This window comes from Phocoena phocoena, chromosome X (assembly GCF_963924675.1).
Source record: "Phocoena phocoena chromosome X, mPhoPho1.1, whole genome shotgun sequence".
NCBI lineage: Eukaryota > Metazoa > Chordata > Mammalia > Artiodactyla > Phocoenidae > Phocoena > Phocoena phocoena.
Window position 1 is genome coordinate 90,202,951 of NC_089240.1, and position 21,321 is coordinate 90,224,271.

Consider the following 21,321-nt stretch of genomic DNA (forward strand, 5'->3'; position numbering starts at 1 on the left):
TTTTCCCTAGTAATTACTTTTCCCATGTTGTATATAGAAATTGATTTGGAGTAGTAACTTTGAGTATATACAATATGCAGTGATATCACTACAAAATCAAAACACTGATAGTTAATCACTCAAGAATTTTGATATGATAATGACTATGCATGTATGGTTTTTTGGGTGGTTTTTTGGCCGCATGGCTTCTGGGATCTTAGTTCCCCAACCAGGGATTGAACCCAGGCCCTCGGCGGTGAGAGCGCAGAGTAATAACCACTGGACCACTAGGGAATTCCTGCATCTATGGTTTTTAATCAAAATAATATACAGCAATTAGAATAAAATAGCAGGACAGAATTTCTTTTTGACCTACAATTTCCCCAAACCCAGAAGTTCTCAAACAGTGCTTCTGTAGATCCAAGTATAAGCATCACTTGTCTTAGTGGTATTGAAGAGTATGTATAACTTTAGTTATCTTAGTTACAGTTTTCAAAACATAATACTTGAAGAAGAAATAATGATTCAGCTGGTGAGAGCCCGTGTTTCTGGTGGACAGTTGTGGAAGGAGTATAGATGTAAAGTAAGCTAAAAATTAGTAAAATAAAGGGTACTATAAAGTTTACCATGTTGCTGTACAGCTATGACATGGATTTTATATTACCTTGATGTTAGAAAATCTGCCCAGTTTTTCACCTTTTGCTGCTGTCATATGAGCACGACAGGTAAGAGTAAATCCTAAATGTGATGTTACAAGATACATTCATTCAACAGATAATTACCTAGTGTCTTCTAAAAATCAAGCACTGTTTTAGGTGCTAGAGATAACAGCAGTGAGCAGAGCAAAATCCCCATTCTCATGGGACTAACATTTTAGTTGAGGGAGGCAAATAAACAAATAATATATGGCTGGTGGCAGTAAAGGATATGAAGAAAAATAAAGTAAGGTATAGTAATAGAGAGGGGAGGGGATTGGTATTTTAGATAAATTTGGTGTAGGAACACTTCTTTAAGGTAACCTATGCGCAGCGACCAGAGGGACTAGAGTATATGAGCCAAGCAGGTTTTTGGGAGCAGAGTGAATATATATAATTCTGTCTGGGAATTTCACTGTGAAGGGAAGCAGAGAAATGGGTAGTAGCTGGCTGCTGTCCTGGGTATTGGGTATACAGTGATGAATAAAACAGAAATAGTTTCTACCCCCACAGACTTTATAATCTGGTGGGACAGACAAACAATAAACAAGTAAGCAAGCAAAAAACGTAATTATTGAGGTAGTCAGTAATAACATCAGCCTGGTTTGAGTGGCTTATAAATAGTCATGCATGAGGAGTATTTGAAACTCCCAAAGCAATTTTCCAGGACCAGATCTGGTGTAAAGTATGCTTATCTAATGTCCTGTTAAATGATACAAAGATTTCCTAAAAGCAGTGATTAATAACAATAGGTGGTATTCTGGTGGCAGAATCCCAGTGTGACATCTGTGGAGCAACTTGCCAAAAGCCAGGTTGGATTGTTTTTTAAAATTAAATCAGCCATCTCTCAGCACCAACAATATCTGGGCTGTGGTTTGGTAGAGAGAACTGGGGAGGACATTCTAAGTGGGAGGAATAATATGGTAGTGAAAAAGCAAAAGATGGCAGTTGTTGGGGACACAGCAAGTACTCCAGATTCATTTATTTGTGGTTGAAAATATGAGACTCAAGATACAGTGCCCTTAGCAACCAGAAAGGTTGTTGAAGAGCAATGTCCTCATCTATAGAAGAGGAAAACCCGGAAAACCAGAGAGAGAATATCAAAGGGACCTGAGAATTAAACCTTTGTTGTTTTTTGTCTCCACTGCCATTTCAATTCCCGCCTAGATGGTCTTGTTTTTTCCTCTCTCACTCCAGTATAAAAAAGTGAAGTTTTAATCATTAGTTCTTCTCTTGTTTTAAACTAACCAAAATCATGGGGCCAGCTTTAGTTCTTTTAAATAATGATTTTAAAGCACTGTACTATGTATGAGTTTTCATTTGCTGCCACACGTGCTTTTTGCTTTGCACCTGGGAATTCAGATGTTGTATTTTTAAAAATTTTCTGAGGGCTACTCATTTTGTACAGTGATGCATAAGTCTTGAAGTGTATTAAGGTGCTGTAAATAAAGATGGTAACAATTCTCATATTTCTCCATGTTTTAATCTTTAGAAGTATAGCTGGATTCGATTAATAGTTCATTTATGCTTTTTTATCCCCATGACACTGTAATCTGCCATTTATGTCATCAGTTACTTACCTTTAAAAAATTCTAAATCCTTTAATGAAACAAAAATTTCAGTTAGGGAAGGAAAGGAGAGCTTAGGTATATCTAGTTTTCAAGTAAATGTCTTTAAAAAAATGAAGGGAGAGAGAAAACAGGACAAAAGAGTTATTTTTATTAACAGTTTTCCAAAGCTCTTAGTGTAAAGTTGGCAGCTTTCAAAATGTCAGCTGTGGCTATTGGATAGTTGTAAAATAAGCATTCACAGTCTTGTTTTAAGGACTTAGAACTGGCAGCAAAAGCAGTAGAAACAGGAAAACCTACAACCTCTACTGAGAACACTACTTTCTCCTATTTGAATGTATTTCCTACTAAGAGTGCTGTCATTTTACTAATTAGTTTGTTCATCAACTTTTAATGAACTTGAGATTATAAAAAATTCAGTAAAGGTGTACTTGTTTGACTTTGTAAATACGGCAACTTAAGGCAAGATACAAAATCCACTATAAAGTTCCAGTAATCATTTCTATGGCCCCAAATTATAATCTAACATTTTACTTAGAATGGAAATTAAATCTTGTTTGTATTAGGAAGTTCATTTTAATGACTTCTGTAGCTAGAGCAGTGTTGCCTTACACAGTGTCCTCAATCTACTTTACAAGCAGAAAGAGCCACTTGTCAAATGAAAGTGTACTAAACTAGCACATTGATAATGAGTACCATCTTCAAGCTTTGGCTCTTTTATAGTGGCCCTTCCTCCAACACTCAGCTCTTGGTCCTACTTGTTCATCATTATCATTAACCTAATATAAAAAAGAAATGTTTATCAAATTTGCAGGTGTCTGAAAATGGAAAGGGACAGTTAATACCATAGATCAGTTTTCTCAACACTGGCCGTAGATTCAACTGAGAACCTTTTAAACAAACTAAATGACACTGGAATATTTATGGGTAAAATGATATGATATCTGGGATTTACTTTAAAATACTCTAGAAGGGATTAATGATAGAAGATTGGCAAAATGTTGATAATTATTGAAGTTATGTGATGGGCACATAGAAGTTTTAGTTTATTATTCTGTTTTTGAAAATTTTTATAATACAAAGTTAAGGAAAAAACAGAATACCCGGGCCCTGTCCCAGATGAATTAAATTAGAATCTCCAGGCTTTAGTAATTTTAAAAGTCGAGCTTGAGGAGTTTTTGAAAGTCCTCCAAATGATTCAAATCTGCAGTTAGGGTTGAGAATCACTATCATAGAAGGTAAAATCAAGATTCAGATAGAACTGGACAAGTTAGAAGGCTCAGTTAAAATCAGTGAGCTAAAAGTTATCATAGGTAAATGTAAACTGCATTTAGGTTTTTTAAAAAATCAGCTGTACAGGACAGAGAATACCTAGGTTGGTGCTTATGTTTGTGAAGAAGATCACAGTGGATTGGTTGATCACAAGCTTAGTATGATAATAATATGACATAGGGACTGAAAAAGCTGGTATGATCTTTGACGGCATTAATAGAACCATGTAGCCCACAATATAAAAAGCCTGCATTTGTTCAGATCTTACCTGGTATTCAGGTTGAGTGGCACATTTCATAAGAGACTTTGACAAATAGGTGTGTTAAGAGAATGATAGAAGAAATAATAAGAGTTCCAGACAATCTCATGCAACAAACTGGTGAAAGAACTAGGTATATTTTAAGGTAGGCGAGGAGAAGAATAAGCAAGGGGAGACAAGGTAGCTATAATAATACTTGAAGACCCATCATACTGAATAGAGCATATGTTTTGTATTACCCCAAAGTTGCAAGGAAGTATTGAATAGCATTTTACTTATCCTAAGAAAGACCTTCCTTTTTCTTTTTTTTTTTTTTTTTTTTTTTTTTTTTTTTTTTTATGCGTTACGCGGACCTCTCACTGTTGTGGCCTCTCCCGTTGCGGAGGACAGGCTCCGGACGCGCAGGCTCAGCGGCCATGGCTCACGGGCCCAGCCGCTCCGCGGCATGTGGGATCTTCCCAGACCGGGGCACGAACCCGTGTCCCCTGCATCGGCAGGCGGACTCTCAACCACCGCGCCACCAGGGAAGCCCCCTTTTTCTTTTTTTTTAAGTGTATAAGAAATACCTTCATTTTTCTATCTTAAGGGTTAAAAAATGTTCATTGTAAAAATTTCAGAAAATATGTGTAGGTGTAAAAAAGAAAATAATGATCACCCATCATCCTGCTGCCTGGAGATAACCACTGTAACCAGGATTGGCTACCTAATGTGTGTGGCCCAGTGCAAAATGAAAATGCAGGGCTCTTTGTTCAAAAATTTAGAATTTTAAGATGGGTGACAGTAGCGTATTAAAGCAAGCACAGGGCCCTTCTGAGCATGAGGCCTTAATGGACAGGCCACAAGCTCATAAAGCCAGCCCTGATTATAACATCTGGATATATACAGTTCACCCTTGAGCAACATGGGGTTTGAACTGTGCAGGTCCACTTATATGTGGGGTTTTTTTCTCCAGTAAATACAACAGTGCTACATGATCTGCGGTTGGTTGAACCCGAGGATGTAGAACCGCAGATAAGAAGGGCCGACTATGAAGTTATACGCAGATTTTTGACTGTGTGGCGGTTACCTCCCCTAACCCCTGTGTTGTTCAAGGGTCAACCATAAAATATTTTAGAAATAACTTTCTAATTAGTAGAAATTCCCACTAATGCAATAGGCTGCCTTGGGAGAACTCTGGAGTTTACAGGAAAAAGCCAGGCTTTCTATCAGGGATACCATAGAACAGACGAATGTATGGGTAGTTGTACTACATGACATGCTAGGGTGTTTTTCATCTCTGACATCAGTGATGCTCTATCTCTATCCATCCAAATAACTGGTTCATGAACAATAATCATTACCTGTAAATTGCCTATTTTTTAAAATCACAGAACCTTGCTTTTTTTGTTATCTTGCTGTGTCATTTAATAAAGTATTTCACATCACTTATGGTGATGAGTTTCCTTAAGAAGTTTGTTGCTACTTATATGTCAGGATGCTACCAAAACCACATAGACCTTTAATAGGGTCTAGAACATTGATACCTTACTCAGTTATAGACATTCAAAGAATGATTTGAATTTCTTGATATTTTTAAATCTCTTGTTCTGTCATGCAGCTGAGAGACCGTATCTATTCTGTTCCCAATTTAATATTGCTATAGAACTTCCCATATGTAGGCTGATTCATGACCTTGGATATTCAGGCTGTCAGATGATAAACCTCTGTGTGTATGGAAAGGCAACCCAAAGTTGTCTGCTTGTTTTCTTGTACTTTTAGAACCCAGACACTGGCACATATTAATTCCTAAATGACTTGCAGGGACTTGATGATGATTATAGCTTAATGCGCTGGAAGACTTCCCCAAGTGACTAGAAATGTATTCTAGCACTAGCTTCCAAATTATTTGTTGCATGATTTTACACTAACTGCCTGATTTAAAGCACTTACAAAAACCGAACAATTTCCTTTCTACGTAGTGTAAAGCACTTATAATCTTGCAAACATTTCTGTTGCAAAAAAATGACCTTTCCTGCCAGTGGTTTTGACCACTTTGTCTGTCCCCAGTCTCAAACTTTCTATCAAAGAGTTAATTGTTATTGTTACTCAGGAATGATTATCTGTGGCCTCTCCTTTCCTTTCTACCTCCTCACACATCCACACTTCCACTGTTAACTTTCAGCTGAGCCAAACTTTTCTTTACCTCTTTGTTCTTTTTCTCATTCTTCTAATACTGCTTTTTCTAGGATATATAAAGAAGAAAATAGAATTTGAGCTACTTTTATTTAAAATGTGGTAAACATGAAATAAATGATTTTCCTCGCAAATTTGAAAAAAAATTTTTGAAAGCTTTTTTAGATCTTAAATTCTTGGAAGCCAAATCCAGCAGCTTTAACAGTGCCGTGTTTAATGAATGCTTTTGTTTGAACTGCTTTATTTTGACAGTTTTGTCAAGGTATTGCATGTTTATTTATATAAACAGACATTCATACACTTGATTCCATTTTTTTCAACCTGAAGATAGTTAACTCTTTTGGTTGTTTTTTACTACCACTCTTTTATCTATTTTAGTATTTTCACTTTCCCATCTTCAAATTGAGAACATCCTCCTTTTTTCCATTTCCCGAATAATTTCAATTACATTGCTCTGAAGAAGCCAGCTGCATATGTTTAGCTCCCACGTTTATTTCTTTTTTTTAAAAGACTTAAAAAAAAATTATTTATTTACTTATTTATTTATTGGCTGTGTTGGGTCCTAGTTTCTGTGCGAGGGCTTTCTCTAGTTGCGGTGAGCGGGGGCCACTCTTCATCGCGGTGTGTGGGCCTCTCACTGTCGCGGCCTCTCTTGTTGCGGAGCACAGGCTCCAGACGCGCAGACTCAGTAGTTGTGGCTCACGGGCCTAGTTGCTCCGCGGCATGTGGGATCTTCCCAGACCAGGGCTTGAACCCGTGTCCCCTGCATTGGCAGGCAGATTTTCAACCACTGCACCACCAGGGAAGCCCCCATGTTTATTTCTTTGTCTTTCACCAACTTCCACTTTTCTTACCTTATCCTTGATCTCTTAGCCAGATCTCCAATTTCTTACACTTTTTCACTCTGAAAGTGATAGATTTTGCCTTTTATCTTCAAGCTCTTCAGTAATTCCCTCATTATTAGTTGATATATAATCACTTCCTCTGTCTCTTCTCTTAATTCCCATTCTCTCTTCCCTGGTACTGTCTCTTTCATAATATTTGTTTGGATGTTCATATTTCTTTTTCTTAGTCTTCAATTCATATTAAAGCTTTTTCATATCAGATAATTTCTTTTTTTATGCAAACTTTACTTATTTATTGTTTGCCTGCGTCGTCTTAGTTGCGGCATGCGGGCTCTTCCTTGCGGTGCGCGGGCGTCTCTCTAGTTGTGGCGTGCAGGCTCCAGAGGGCATGGGCTCTAGTTTGTGGCAGGCGGGCTCTCAGTAGTTGTGGCACGTGGGCTTAGTTGCCCCACGGTATGTGGGATCTTAGTTCCCCGACCAGGGATCGAACCAGCGTCCTCTGAATTGCAAGGCAGATTCTTAACCACTGGACCACCAGGGAAGTCCAGATAATTTCTTCTTTCTATAAGCTGCACGTGTTGTGATTGCCAAAATCTTTCTTGATACTTGGCCTCCACTATCAAAACCCTCTGTAAGATTGCTAATTGATGTTATGCTGCATTTGTGACCCCTATTTTTACTTTTTACCAATTCCTACATCTACTTTCGCACCCTTTTTTTTCAGCTGAGCCAAATTTCTCTTTATTTCTTTGCTCCATCTCCTAGTCTTCTAATTTACCTCCTTCTATGCTTATAATAACTTCCTGCCTCACATCTGCCAACCTACCTATCTTCTCATTCAAAGCTTGCTTGAAGTCTTAACTCCTTTTAAGTGGGTAAAGATAGGGAAATAGCCAAAGGCCTGTTTTATAATTGATTTATTTTTTCTAAGTCTATATGCTAAATAAAAGAGGAATGCCTCATAAAGTAAAACAAACACTCAACCAATCAAAGCTTCCAGAAAAGGAAGGTAAATTTATGTACTTCAGCCATCTCACTGATACAGTTAAGTCAACAAATTTTGCTCCTGTTGTGTCCAGCAATATGTTGAAAGTTAGGAATACAAACCCAGAGGTAGAAGACATGGTTATTGTCCCCAGAGAACTAATAATCTAGATAAGGAGGTAAGATAAATACACATGAAGCACTTAGAAAGTAGTTGTAATAACTAGCCTAATAATCAGAATTCTAGGTTGTATCATATAGACTTTAAGTGCCATAAGTAATCAGACAAAAGGGAAGGCATAATTGTTTGGGGTTGCCAGTGAGGATTTCATAGGGGAATTGGGTCTTGAAGAAAATGTAGAATTTGGATTAGCCAGACTGGGCTACAAGACTTGCGTTAGCATTTCTAGGTTAAAAAGAGACTTGCTTAGCAAAGACTTTAAGGGAGAAATTAGTTGTTTAAGAAAACAGCAAACTTTATTCTAGGGAGGAGTAGGAAATATCAGATAATTAAATTGAAAAAGCTAAATGATCAAAGCCTTGAATTCCAAATTGAGAAATTAAATGTTAAAAAGAAATTCCCCTTACCTAAGCATTTTAATTAATCAAGGTTTTTTATCTTGTTTAAATATCCATTGTTTTCTTATAATAGTATTAGCTAACACTGAGTCTTCTGCTATGTGCTAAGCATTGTGCTAAGTGTTTTATGTGTAATAATAACTCATTTCATCTTTACAACAACCTTTTGTGGTGGGCTCCATTTTTACCCCCTTATTTTACAAATGAGGATGAAGAAAACGTAATTACAACTGGCTCAAGTTGACACAAGTAAGTACCAGAGCCAGGATTCAAACCTAGGTAATCTCTGGTACCAGAATCTACATTCTTTTGTTTTGTTTTGTTTTGTTTTTTTGCGGTACACGGGCCTCTCACTGTTGTGGCCTCTCCCATTGCGGAGCACAGGCTCCGGACGCGCAGGCCCAGCGGCCATGGCTCACGGGCCCAGCCGCTGCGCGGCATGTGGGATCCTCCCAGACCGGGGCACGAACCTGTGTCCCCTGCATCGGCAGGCAAACTCTCAACCACTGCGCCACCAGGGAAACCCCAGAATCTACATTCTTATCTGCTCTATACACAACCTTGTAAAGGAGGTAAATAAGTGCTGCAAATATATCATGAGGTTTAGACAACTGAACCTGACTTATTCTTTTATTGAAAGATAACATTTTCAAGAACTACTGACATTGGAGCAGCGTGATCTCTTCATTCTGAGTATATTTTTTCTTTAAGAAAAATCTCTATAAGGAAGCTTTGGGCTAGAAATTTAAAAAAAAACATTGGTTGTTAGTCATATGAAGCGATATTGATTTTATCTCTTGTAAAATCCTTGTTTCAACAGTCTCTTTATTACAATAGGGCTTCTGGTTGGGACTCTGGATTCAGTCTTAGACTCCACTGCTAAAGTAGCTCCATTTCGCATCCTACATCAGACACCAGATTCTCAAGTTTACCTGTCAATTGCTTGTGGTGAGTATGATTTTTAAAACATGGAATTCAAACAAATAAGGATCTTAAGAAATTGAATATTTAAATTTACTTATACTTCCCAGTTGTTTTGTTTTTTTTTAAAATTGATTTTTATTGGAGTATAGTTGATTTACAAATAGAGTCACAGATGTAGAAAACAAACGTATGGTTACCAAGGGGGAAACGGTGGGGGGGTGAGGGATAAATTGGGAGATTGGGATTGACATATACACACTACTATATATAAAATAGATAACTAATAAGAACCTGCTGTATAGCACAGGGAACTCTACTCAATACTCTGTAATGACTTATATGGGAATAGAATCTCCCCAGTTGTTTTGATTTAGAAACGAGTTAAATGTGCAGCTCTATTTGAGAGACTAGAAAGATATTTATTTAAGAAGGATTATAAATTATTTTTTAAAAATCCATTAATGTGAGGGACCTAAAGCATGTGTTCCAGCAGTGCTGATTCAGAGTAAATTTTGCTTAGTGCTACTGCTGTATGACTCCTTTCTTCAACTTATTGGGTTGGCCAAAAAGTTCATTTGGGTTTTCCATACCATCTTACGGAAAAACCCAAACGAACTTTTTGGCTAACCCAATACCTCTCCTGCTTAACCCAACTGCTAGGAAGATGAGAACCTCCCCCATGAAGTACTTTGTTTCATCTCTAATAACTCAGATGAGGAGAATCAAGTTCAAAACTTAAAGGTTGATCCCTAAGAAAATTTAAGCCTAAAAATCTGAACCTTTTTTAGTTACACACCGACTTTCTCGCAAAAGGCACCATATCCTTGAAATATGAAGGAATATCTTACACATAATGCTACATATTCATCTATGCTGGGGTGGTTCAGATGCTTCCACATATATCTTTTGTAGTAGAAAAGGAATTAGGATGGTTCTTCCTAACAAAGAAACTCAAAATTAAAAAAAGTACAGTGACAGTTTACTTCTTTTATGATGCCATTACAATGTTGGTTTAAATTAGAATCCGAGATTTGTGGCTTTTTTAATGTTGAAAGGCTGCCTTTTTCTCATTCTTTCTCCCTTCTCCCCCCTCTTCTTTTAAGTATACATACTTTTAAAAAAACTAAAAGCCTGTCAATTTCTGGACAGTTCATATGTGTGAACATACAGCATACAATTAATTTTTTTAAATGTGTGGCTTGTTTTGTGCATCTCCCTCTAAACTTCCTTTAGTGTTTCTGGTGAGTGTTTTCTCCTGGCTCTTTTAAATTGAATGCTGTTTAAACTAAATGCAGAAGATATTACACCTGCTGACATCATGAGATGTCTATAACCTCAACTCTAAATCTCGTTGGTAGAAATTATTTAGAAAAAAATACCCTTTTTACTTAAAAAAATGGATGATAATACAACTTATTCCCCCAAATTAACCTGATACAGAAATATGGTAGTTACCTAGTAATGAAGCTTCTTTATACCTAAAGGACCAAAATAAAGGCCTTAAAATTTCCCCATGGCTTTTATTTGTTGTTCATTAAAGAAAGATATTACACATGGTATGATGACTTGAGAAACATGAATACAATTCTAACTGAACTGTAGGAAGTAGGCGATTTTGCAGTGTCAAATTTTTTAATGTATCACTCTTCCATATATTATAAAACGTACTTAGAAGTCAGGATATTTCTTTTGAATGAGATTTGTATAATCTGCAGTGCTAGAGAGATCTTAAAGGTATGTGGGTTATAGGGGGAAATTGATAGATATTGAAATGTTCTTCAAGCCAAAACAACCCAGAGCTAAGTGTAGTATTTATTTAGTCTGACCCTCAATAAACCACCTAGCACTGATGCAGGAGGTCACAAGGATTTAACCTTGCTACAGGATTTCTAACCTCTTTCATAAAATTTCTTTAAGTTGAATAGACCTTTTAATGAAGGAGTTGACTCTGAGCAAAGGCTTCATACTTTCTGAGATAGAGTTGCCACAGTTGAAATCCACATATACACAGTGTGCATAGGATTGTCATGTGCATGCTGTTTTCAGTCACACAGATAGGCACAGTACTGACTGTATTATTTGAAGGCCAAAGATTAAATTATGTTTATTTATATTCTGGTACTCTATATATTCTCTTAAAAGGACTGGTTACCGTAGGCACCAGTTACTGGCACCTTGTTTTCAGAATTTTATATCTTTTCTCATGAGTTGTATTTACTTTTCTCCACTTTCCTTAAATATTTTATCCTTTCTACTTATAGCGTTCCTACCCACATATAGTGATGAAATAGAGAATAAATGTAGTACCCTATTCTTTTATGATGATCATTTTTGAAAATGAGCAAATATAATTTTATTTCTTTTAAAACTAAGCTTATAAATATCAAGAGCAGTTTTTTGTGTGTGGAGTTTTCTTTGAGTCTTCCATTCTCTTTTATTATGAATCAGGAGCCAACAGAGAAGAAATAACCAAACATTGGGAATGGTTAGAACAAAATATCATGAAGACCTTGTCTGTGTTTGATTCTAATGAAGATATTACTAATTTTGTACAAGGAAAGATAAGAGTAAGTGGCATGGATATATTTTGTAGATGGAATACTAAAGTCTTTGACCCTCTTATTTGAGGATCGAAGCTGCATGGCAGGTCATTGTTTTACTGACACCTTTCAGGATTGGCAGAAGCACATATATGAATATCAGAATCAGAACTAAAGACATTGTAAAGTTAGCAGTTAGTCTTTGGTGCCCTTGTGAGTGCTATTAGGGATATTTTCATTTCAGAATCTTTTGTGTTTGCAGTTTGAATGAACCCTTCACTCAATCAAAATAATATTTAGCACCTCTATTTGTGGTAGCTCCTTGTGAGGCATTAGAAAAAGCCTAATTACAAAATTAAACAAAATCTGCTCACCTCTGTCCTAAGAGATGTGTGTGCACATGCATGTGTGTGTGTGTGTGTGTGTGTGTGTGTGTACACAGTTTTATTCAATGAATTGTTTAAATATGTGAGAGATATTTTTGTTGGTAGGTAATTACTAATTTTCAGAAAATATTTTGTCTCCTTTAGGGATTAATTGCTGAAGAGGGAAAACATTCTTTTGCAAAAGAAGATGACCCTGAGAAATTTCGAGAAGCCCTTTTGAAATTTGAAAAATGTTTTGGTTTACCAGAGCAGGAAAAGTTAGTGACCTATTACTCATGCAGTTATTGGAAAGGACGGGTTCCTTGTCAGGGTTGGCTATATCTTAGCACCAACTTTCTGAGCTTCTATTCTTTTTTGTTGGGATCAGAAAGTAAGTGGTTTCTGTTGCTTACTATGACTTTGAACTTGCAGACTGACCTATCAACTCTGTGGTGGTGTTAGGTTGCATATAAAGTAATAGGATAGATATTAAGGGTAATTAAACTGTACATTAAAAAGTTCACTTCATCTAGGGAAAGAATACTTTTAAGACTGGTTGTTTAACATAAGAACCATTAGAATTGTGTATAGAATGCCTTGCATATTGTGGGAGACAAATGAATATTAAATGATGATGGTGATCTAGCATGTGACTCCTTTCTTTCACTTGTTCTAAACTACCTACTTTCTTTAATCTATGTTTTAATACTTGTTTTAAACATACAATATACATATAGTAATCATAGTACCTAATGGCTCACAGCTACAAAGAAGAATCAAACAGTACTGTTCATAGCACATGTATAGCTTTTACACCAATGGTTATATAATTGTGTAAATTGAAATGTCAAATTTAATATCAGGTTTAAATATCAAATCAGAAAAAATTAAAAATTATTTAAAATTATATCTGTTCCTAGGATCACCAATTATTGTATGTTCATTGTTATGCTTCAAAATTTTAACTAATATCTTGAACTCTAAAATATTTTAGTTGTTCATAGCATTTTTCAAGTGGTTACCTATTGTTTTGAAAGACCTGATTGATAATATGAATCAACATTGAGAAATTTAATCATATCTGTTTATAATTCTTATTTGCAGTAAAACTCATTATCTCCTGGGATGCGGTCTCAAAACTTGAAAAGACTTCAAATGTCATACTGACAGAGAGTATTCATGTGTGTTCCCAAGGAGAGAATCACTACTTTTCAATGTTTTTGCATATTAACAAAACATACCTTCTTATGGAACAGCTGGCAAACTATGCTATAAAAAGAATTTTTGATAAGGAAACATTTGATAATGACCCAATCCTTGATGATCCTCTACAGATTACTAAAAGGTATTCAAAGCTTAATTAATATTTACTTTTTAAGTATTGTTTGACCAAAGAATGGTAGCATTGAATAGCATTAAAAGTTAACTGTTCTTTAAAAAATTTAATTGTTCTATGTTATATGATAGTTTTTCTTTGGAGTAATCATAGATGTGTGGGCTTTTTTAGTTTATTCATGTGCATTTCACAAATAGTATCCTCTCCATTCCATTATGGTTTATCACAGGATATTGAAAATAGTTCCCTGTGCTATACAGTAGGACCTTGTTTATCCATCCTATATATAATAGTTGACATCTGCTAATCCCAAACTTCCAATATTTTCCTCTCCCACCATCCCCCCCGCCGCCAGCAGCTTCATTTTTTATTAAAAGTGTAAGTTAGTAGAGTCAATGGAACATGCGCTTCAGAATGAGAGTAGAGAAACCCTGGGACAAGTCATAATCTCTCAGGACCTCAGTTTTCTCAGCAGTCATTTGTACCTCAGAGAGCACTTGTGAGGAATGAGCAATATAACGTTTGAAAGCACTTTGTAAAATATAAAGCACTAGATAAATGTTAATCATTATTAATGCCTGCATCAGAAGTATCTGTCTGGTAGCTGTTTGCCACTATATTTGGTTTGCTGAAACTGACCAGAGCCATTTCATCCTGCTCAACACTCAGAACAGTTGACTGAAGTGAGCTGAGCATGCCAAAGGGGAGGGAGGGCGGAGAGGATCCAGAAATAGCTAGTGAGAACCACTTCTGGCAAGGAGGATGAGGGTATAGACTGCACGGGAAAGTGTAAATGAGACAAACCTAAGCTGCAGTCCTATGGATAGACCAGAACAAGTGACCTGGATGGTTGTGTGATTGCTACATAGCCCTAACTTGGGTACAGTTGTTCCTCTTGCCTATTCTTAAACCATTCCTAAAAGCTATATACATATGGGTTCCTTTGTGAGCCTTTCTGCTTTTCTGGAAATAGATCAGTGAGGTGCATTTTTTTTTTTTTTTTTTTTTTTTTGCTATACGCGGGCCTCTCACTGTTGTGGCCTCTCCCGTTGCGGAGCACAGGCTCCGGACGCGCAGGCTCAGCAGCCATGGCTCACGGGCCCAGCTGCTCCACGGCATGTGGGATCTTCACGGACCAGGGCACGAACCTGTGTCCCCTGCATCGGCAGGCGGACTCTAAACCACTGCGCCACCAGGGAAGCCCGAGGTGAATTTTTTTACACCTCATTACCAAAATTAGGTCCCAGTGTGCATGAATTATACATAGAACTCTATAAGGATTAAAAATACAGTTTATGTTATGTTAATAGTGAGGCATTTGTTTTTGTAGGTTTTTTTTGCGGTACGCGGGCCTCTCAACGCTGTGGCCTCTCCCGTTGCGGAGCACAGGCTCCGGACACGCAGGCCCAGTGGCCATGGCTCACGGGCCCAGCCGCTCCACGGCATGTGGGATCCTCCCGGACCGGGTCACAAACCCGTGTCCCCTGCATCGGCAGGCGGACTCTCAACCACTGCGCCACCAGGGAAGCCCTGTAGGTTGTTTTGATTGGCCACCATAAACAAACATTTTTAGCCATTTTATTTCCCTTAAAATATTCTAAAAGGCCAGCTATCAATGAGTTATTCATTACCAAGTCTGTATTTAAATGAGGTATAGGAAATTCATTTTTGTCTGTGTGCAGTTTTAAAAGAGCCTATTGAAAATTGTATATATCTAAATCCTTTTTTCTAGTAAGTTAAAAAGAACAATAGCTTATTTAGACTTAGTCTCCAAATGACTTTTTTATAAGCTGGAGTATCTTTATTGCTTTGGCTTATTGTTTTTACAAATATGTATTACAATAGCTAAATTCAGTGTATATCCTTCCAGGCCTTTTAATGCATGAATTAAAACTATTTGCCAAAAGCATGGAGGGGACCTAAACATCACATATTATTCTACAATCTGCTTTTTCTCCCCCTTAAAATAATGTATCATGGACATCTTTTCATTCATGTAAAAAGTCCTTATCCTTTTAAGTAACAGTGAAATAGCCCACCAAATTACAATTTAAGTGAAGTAAAAATTAATGTGGTTCTCTGTTCATATTTATCAGAATTATTTTTGAAAGACATGGTGAACTGCCACATATTCAAATTGTATATGCTGGAAGGATAAATTTAGTTTTTAACTTTGTTGGCTTTGAGTTAGAACTTGCATAATTTACTCACTACCGCAGATGGCATTGCTGCTTAGCACAAGTGTTTATTGCCTCTAGAAAAATTGTACTATTTTAAGCAATTGTTTTTTATTATATACTTATGTATCAGTTAACAAATCATCTGTATTTATTGACACCCATTCTGTGCCCACTACTGTGCAAGAAGTGTTGTTTTATCTTGCCTCTACTTTTGAATTTTTTAAATATTCATTTACATTTTTGCTTCACTTAATTTTATTTATTTATTTTATTTGTTTATTTATTTTTTTGCGGTACGCGGGCCTCTCACTGTTGTGGCCTCTCCTGTTGCGGAGCACAGGCTCCGGACGCGCAGGCTCAGCGGCCATGGCTCACGGGCCCAGCTGCTCTGCTGCATGTGGGATCCTCCCACACCGGGGCACGAACCCGTGTCCCCTGCATCGGCAGGCAGACTCTCAACCACTGTGCCACCAGGGAAACCCCTTTAATATTATTTTTAAGTACTAGTCTTCCCATCTAAATTTTGATGCCATAAATTTTCATTATTTTATTTTGTTTGAACTGGGTAACTCTTTTGATTTTCTGATAACCAGATGTAAAAATTATTGTCTGCCAAGATTGATTTTAGCCATACTCACATGTTATGAATATATAATAATATAGTAATCTTCCAGAAAATCACCCTTTAATAGATGGTTTGAAGACCTACATCACCTCTAACTGTTGTGCATTGTAATCTACTAATAATAATACAAAATTGGAAAAGAGAACAAACAAAATAAATTGGTTAGGAATCAGTGTTTCTTCCATTTCATAATTTGTTGAAGAACATAGCATGTAATGCTTAATCATTCTGCTTTACAGTGCATTTAGATTAATCAATATGGACCTGTGTATCCTTTAGAAGTCATCATTTGAGCCCCCCCTTTTTTTCTTTCCTATAGAGGTCTGGAAAATCGAGCCCACAGTGAGCAGTTTAATGCTTTTTTTAGGCTGCCCAAAGAAGAGACTTTGAAAGAAGTACATGAATGTTTCTTATGGGTACCATTCAGCCACTTCAACACTCATGGAAAAATGTGCATCTCAGAAAACTATATCTGCTTTGCTAGCCAGGATGGCAATCTATGTAGTGTAATCATTCCATTACGAGAGGTAAAATAAATTTAGTTACATATCAGTTTTTAGTTCAAAAATGTTACCATTCACAGAGTAAAATACCCTTTAATTCTGTAAATTATTAAAAACTCAATATGCAACATCCTTTTAGTAATTTTAAATAATAATTTTTGAGTGCAGTTATATTCTTCAGGGTAAGAGTACCATTCCTGAGGATAAGAGTACTAGGATAAGAGCGTTACAGCTCTTATTGAAAATGAAAAGAGAAAAAAATTAAAAATTAATAAACAAGATAAGGGTTTGGGATGACTCAACACGGAGCATGATCACTCAGATGTTTATGACATGGATACCAAAATTTATACTATCATATTTGATACGCATGGTCAGAAAGAATAGAATTGATAGCTTTTGTGTAAGTCAGAAATCAATTGTTCATATTGCGGCCCTGAATTTTTACATTTGTATTGTCATTTTTAAAGGTTACATGTTAGTTAAACTTTTCCTTTAGAAGTGAAATATCTTGCACTAAGGTTGCTTGTATTAGTGGTACAACTAGTACCCAAAGTCTATTTCTTACTAAGTCCTACCACAGACCAAAACTTGTAGCCACAAAAAAATAAGCTAAACACATTTTGCCTGACCTTGTCAGTAACAAGGGAAAATGCGATTCATTTATGTTTTCATCCCCCAGGTCTTAGCTATAGATAAGACAAATGATTCCAGCAAATCTGTCATCATTAGCATCAAAGGAAAAACAGCTTTTCGCTTCAGTGAAGTTAAAGAATTTGAGCAATTGGTGGCAAAACTCTGGCTCAAGTGCGGGGCAGCTTCAACTCAGTATCACGATATTAGCACAGAGGTAAGTATCTAGCAATCAAGTCATTTTGATAAAAAGGTTTGTGTTTTGTGTGGTCCATACTTTCAAAAGGAATTCGTAGTACCTTTCCTATTTATACTTAGGTTGAGTTTTTTTGAAAGATGAATACCAAAGAACTTATATTCTCTAAGGCACATCATAAAGTAAAAGTGAGAATTAAGGACTTTATCTTTTTTTAGGAACTCAGACTTTTTAAAAAATTATTATCATTTGATCTTTCTTGACTATATTTGCTATTTATCATATATTCACTCCTTGTACTTTCACATAACATGGCTTTTAACAACTCAAACTATATTTGAGAATTCAATAAGGCATTGAAGAAGGACTTTCCTCTTATTGCTGTAGAGAGACAATCTATCTTTTTATTTAACATCAAGTAGGTCAGCCTTATTTGCATAATCTAGGCCGAAGCAAAATAGTGACATATCTATTTACTAGTAAAATATTAGAGAAGACAAATATTCTTGGCAGAGAGGGTGATTAAAAGCCTGATTTTGATGTTTGTCTTTTATGGAAATGTAGATAGTTTCAGTTCACATTAATTTTCTTTTTCAATGCCAAGGAATCTCATGTTTTAATAGATTGATAAAACATCACATTGTAACTACATATATATATATGTGTGTGTATATATATATATATATATATATATATATATTATTTTTTTTTTTTTGCCGTACACAGGCCTCCCACTGCTGCGGCCTCTCCCGTTGCAGAGCACAGGCTGTGGACGCGCAGGCTTAGCGGCCATGGCCCACAGGCCCAGCCGCTCCGCGGCACATGGGGTCCTCCCGGACCGGGGCACGAATCCGCGTCCCCTGCATCGGCAGGCAGACTCCCAACCACTGCGCCACCAGGGAAGCCCCCACTACTTATATTTTAATTAAAAATTCAAAGAAAAAAATCAGCATTGGCTTTATTGGCTATATTATTTTACTTGGATTGGATTATAGAGGCTTTTACTTCTTTCTCCAGAGCAGAGACTGAAAATGTTATGCTAAGTCAATTAGAATGCAGGATTGACAAGACTAACTCTTCCTTTGATAATAGAAAAGCACAATGAAAACATAATTTTAAAAAATATGTGTATCTCAGTTCCAGACACAGAACTTTCATGTTGGCCATTAAGAGTTTTCTTGCCCCAATTTACTAATCTTTCACTCTCTTCAAATATATACCCAGGATATACCATAGTTTGATGTGAGGACATAAGTAAAATCTGATCAGTCTTGCTCCCATATTCTTGCTTATCTCACTTTTGTTTTTCTGTCCTAGTCCATTTCAGATTCAGTCTGTATGTTGGGTGTAATGCTCTGCTTATCTTTCCTTCTGTAATTTATCTGTGTCTCTTAAACCTGAATAACTGGAATTTTTTCCCCTGAAAACTCTCAGGCCCCTCTAATAGTTGGATATGCTCAGCAGTTAAGAAAGGATTTTGTTTCAAAATGTTTACCATCTTTTCAGATGTATGTCAAAGTTCTAAGCTTTCTAGTTTCTCTTAACCATTTTTAAAGGTTTTAATAAAGATATGTACAAAATACCAGTTGGTATACTGGGTCCTTGGAAATGTGTTTTTTTTAAATCGTCGTAACATTCTATTTTCCCTGAAGACTTTTATCTTAGCAATGAGGGAGAATATTAACTTGTTTTAGTATTATCTGTATATGTCTAGCTTTATTTATAGTACATTTTTTAAAATAGTAAAGAGAGAGCTTGTTAAACAGGAGCTGGTTCCATTTGATTTCTAAATGACAGAAATTGTAGTTACATTATTTTATAGCTATACCTAGCATACTAAAACAAAAAGAAAAAAATTATATTCTGTAATTTTACCAATCTGGTAAAATTTACACAAACAGCAAGACTTTTTATTCTAAATCTCAAAGAAATTTAAATCAACAAATCTAAATATGAATACAGGAAGGACTAGGAAATTTTTCCTGTGAGTACATCAAAATGTGATACAAAGAACAAATGCTCCCAGAAACAATTGGGATTGTACGTACATACCAGTTCTGTCTAAATTTTTAAATATGTCAATTAAAATTCTCCACATTTTGTTAAGTTATGTTAAAATCTGGGTGCATACATGGGTTTTGAAAAATTCTAATCAAATGCTTAGAAGACACATTAATTTTTAATTTTTTTATTAACACATATACTCAAGAAATATTACCAGATATGGTAATTTTTCAAAACTATACAAAATGAAATAAAAGTGGGCCCTTTTAGCTTAATTTTAAGCAAAGTGGCCTAAGAGGGAAAATACTGCTAAAGATCCTTTACTTGATGCTTTGAGACTACATTATAAGTGGATCATAGGAACTATACAATGTCAAGAAGACGTAGAAGTTGAGCTATGTATGCATTGAAGTGTTTAGAAGGGCAAATATCTTCTACAGGTTATCAAAGCATATATAAACATACTTGTTTCATTAGTTCTCATAACCAACCCTATCTTTCTAAGTTTTTAAAATTAGAAGTAATGGCTTCCTTATCCTACACAATAATGCAGATAAGAATGAGTTTAACCCACAAAACTGGTGTTTGTTTGCCTTAATAAGAATAAAGTAATATGTTTTCTGTAACTATAATATAAATTAGGCTGTGTGGAGTAGATTTATTTCAACGTTAGGAACTCAGAAATTTTATTAAAAATAAAATTAGCGCTAATTTAAAATTACGTGCTATGAACAGGAGCCTATTTTAAGATAAGCTTCTGATATCTAAGAGAAGTATTTCCTTGTATTTTTGGTGTAATTTTTTATTTTACAGGTCAACTCTGGCCCCCAACCATCATTATTATGCTGAGTTCTTGAGATATTCTAATTTAAATCTAATAGTTTGTAGAAAAGTTACACATAAAGAAATATTAATCTTTACCCTGCCTTTTCTTCACCTTTAGAAGCCATATGCTATTTCTAAAGTCAATAGCAGATACCAAAAACCAAACCAAGTCTAAGAATACCTGTTATAAAGTCAACAACCTGTGTTGCTTCCTCATGTGATTGGATTTTGCTCAGGCACCAAATGTCTGATGAGTGCCAAATTTATAACTGTCACAAGTGTGAGCACCCGAATAAATGGATATATAAAATTGGTATGGCCGTGGGGCAAAATCCTCCCATTCAAAAGAGCCAGAGCCAAAAAAAAAAAGTTAAGTAATTTAAGCTTAGTTTCCTGAATACTTTATTATGCTCTTCAAACAATTCAAATATTAAATTGATTTAAACCAGCATCTTTGAAGGTGAATATGTTGATGTGATTTTTGTGAATACTTAAAAGGTAATCATGGATAGAAGCAGCACACTTGTCATCCCTTTTATATATTGATGTTTGGGGTTTCATAACTTAAGGGTTAATTTTTCTTTTCCTTCTTGGCTACTTTTCCTGTAGTTTAGATATACTACTAATAGATAAACTGGTTCCTCAGTCATATGGCCTAAATTAAGGGAATGTACTTTGCTTGAGACCCAGACTCCAGCCATGAATCTTTAAATCGGTTTTGCAAAAACCTAATCCCTCATTAGAACAGCAAAATGTAACATTAATAGTAAAGTAGACTTGTCAAAACAAGCTTTTTAAAAAAGAAAAGTGTTGTAATATAGGACGTATACTCACTAA

At 35.9% G+C, this 21,321-nt stretch overlaps 1 protein-coding gene across 1 annotated transcript in view; it reads left to right on the forward strand.

The window, feature by feature from the left end:
* Positions 1 to 21,321, forward strand: part of TBC1D8B (TBC1 domain family member 8B) — an 82,387-nt gene that overhangs the window by 7,133 nt on the left and 53,933 nt on the right. Inside the window, exons 2-7 of the mRNA XM_065900234.1 lie at positions 9,191 to 9,301; positions 11,726 to 11,844; positions 12,348 to 12,573; positions 13,287 to 13,527; positions 16,643 to 16,850; positions 17,509 to 17,676. Of these exons, the coding sequence (XP_065756306.1) occupies positions 9,191 to 9,301; positions 11,726 to 11,844; positions 12,348 to 12,573; positions 13,287 to 13,527; positions 16,643 to 16,850; positions 17,509 to 17,676 (1,073 nt within the window). The remainder of the gene's footprint in view (positions 1 to 9,190; positions 9,302 to 11,725; positions 11,845 to 12,347; positions 12,574 to 13,286; positions 13,528 to 16,642; positions 16,851 to 17,508; positions 17,677 to 21,321) is intronic.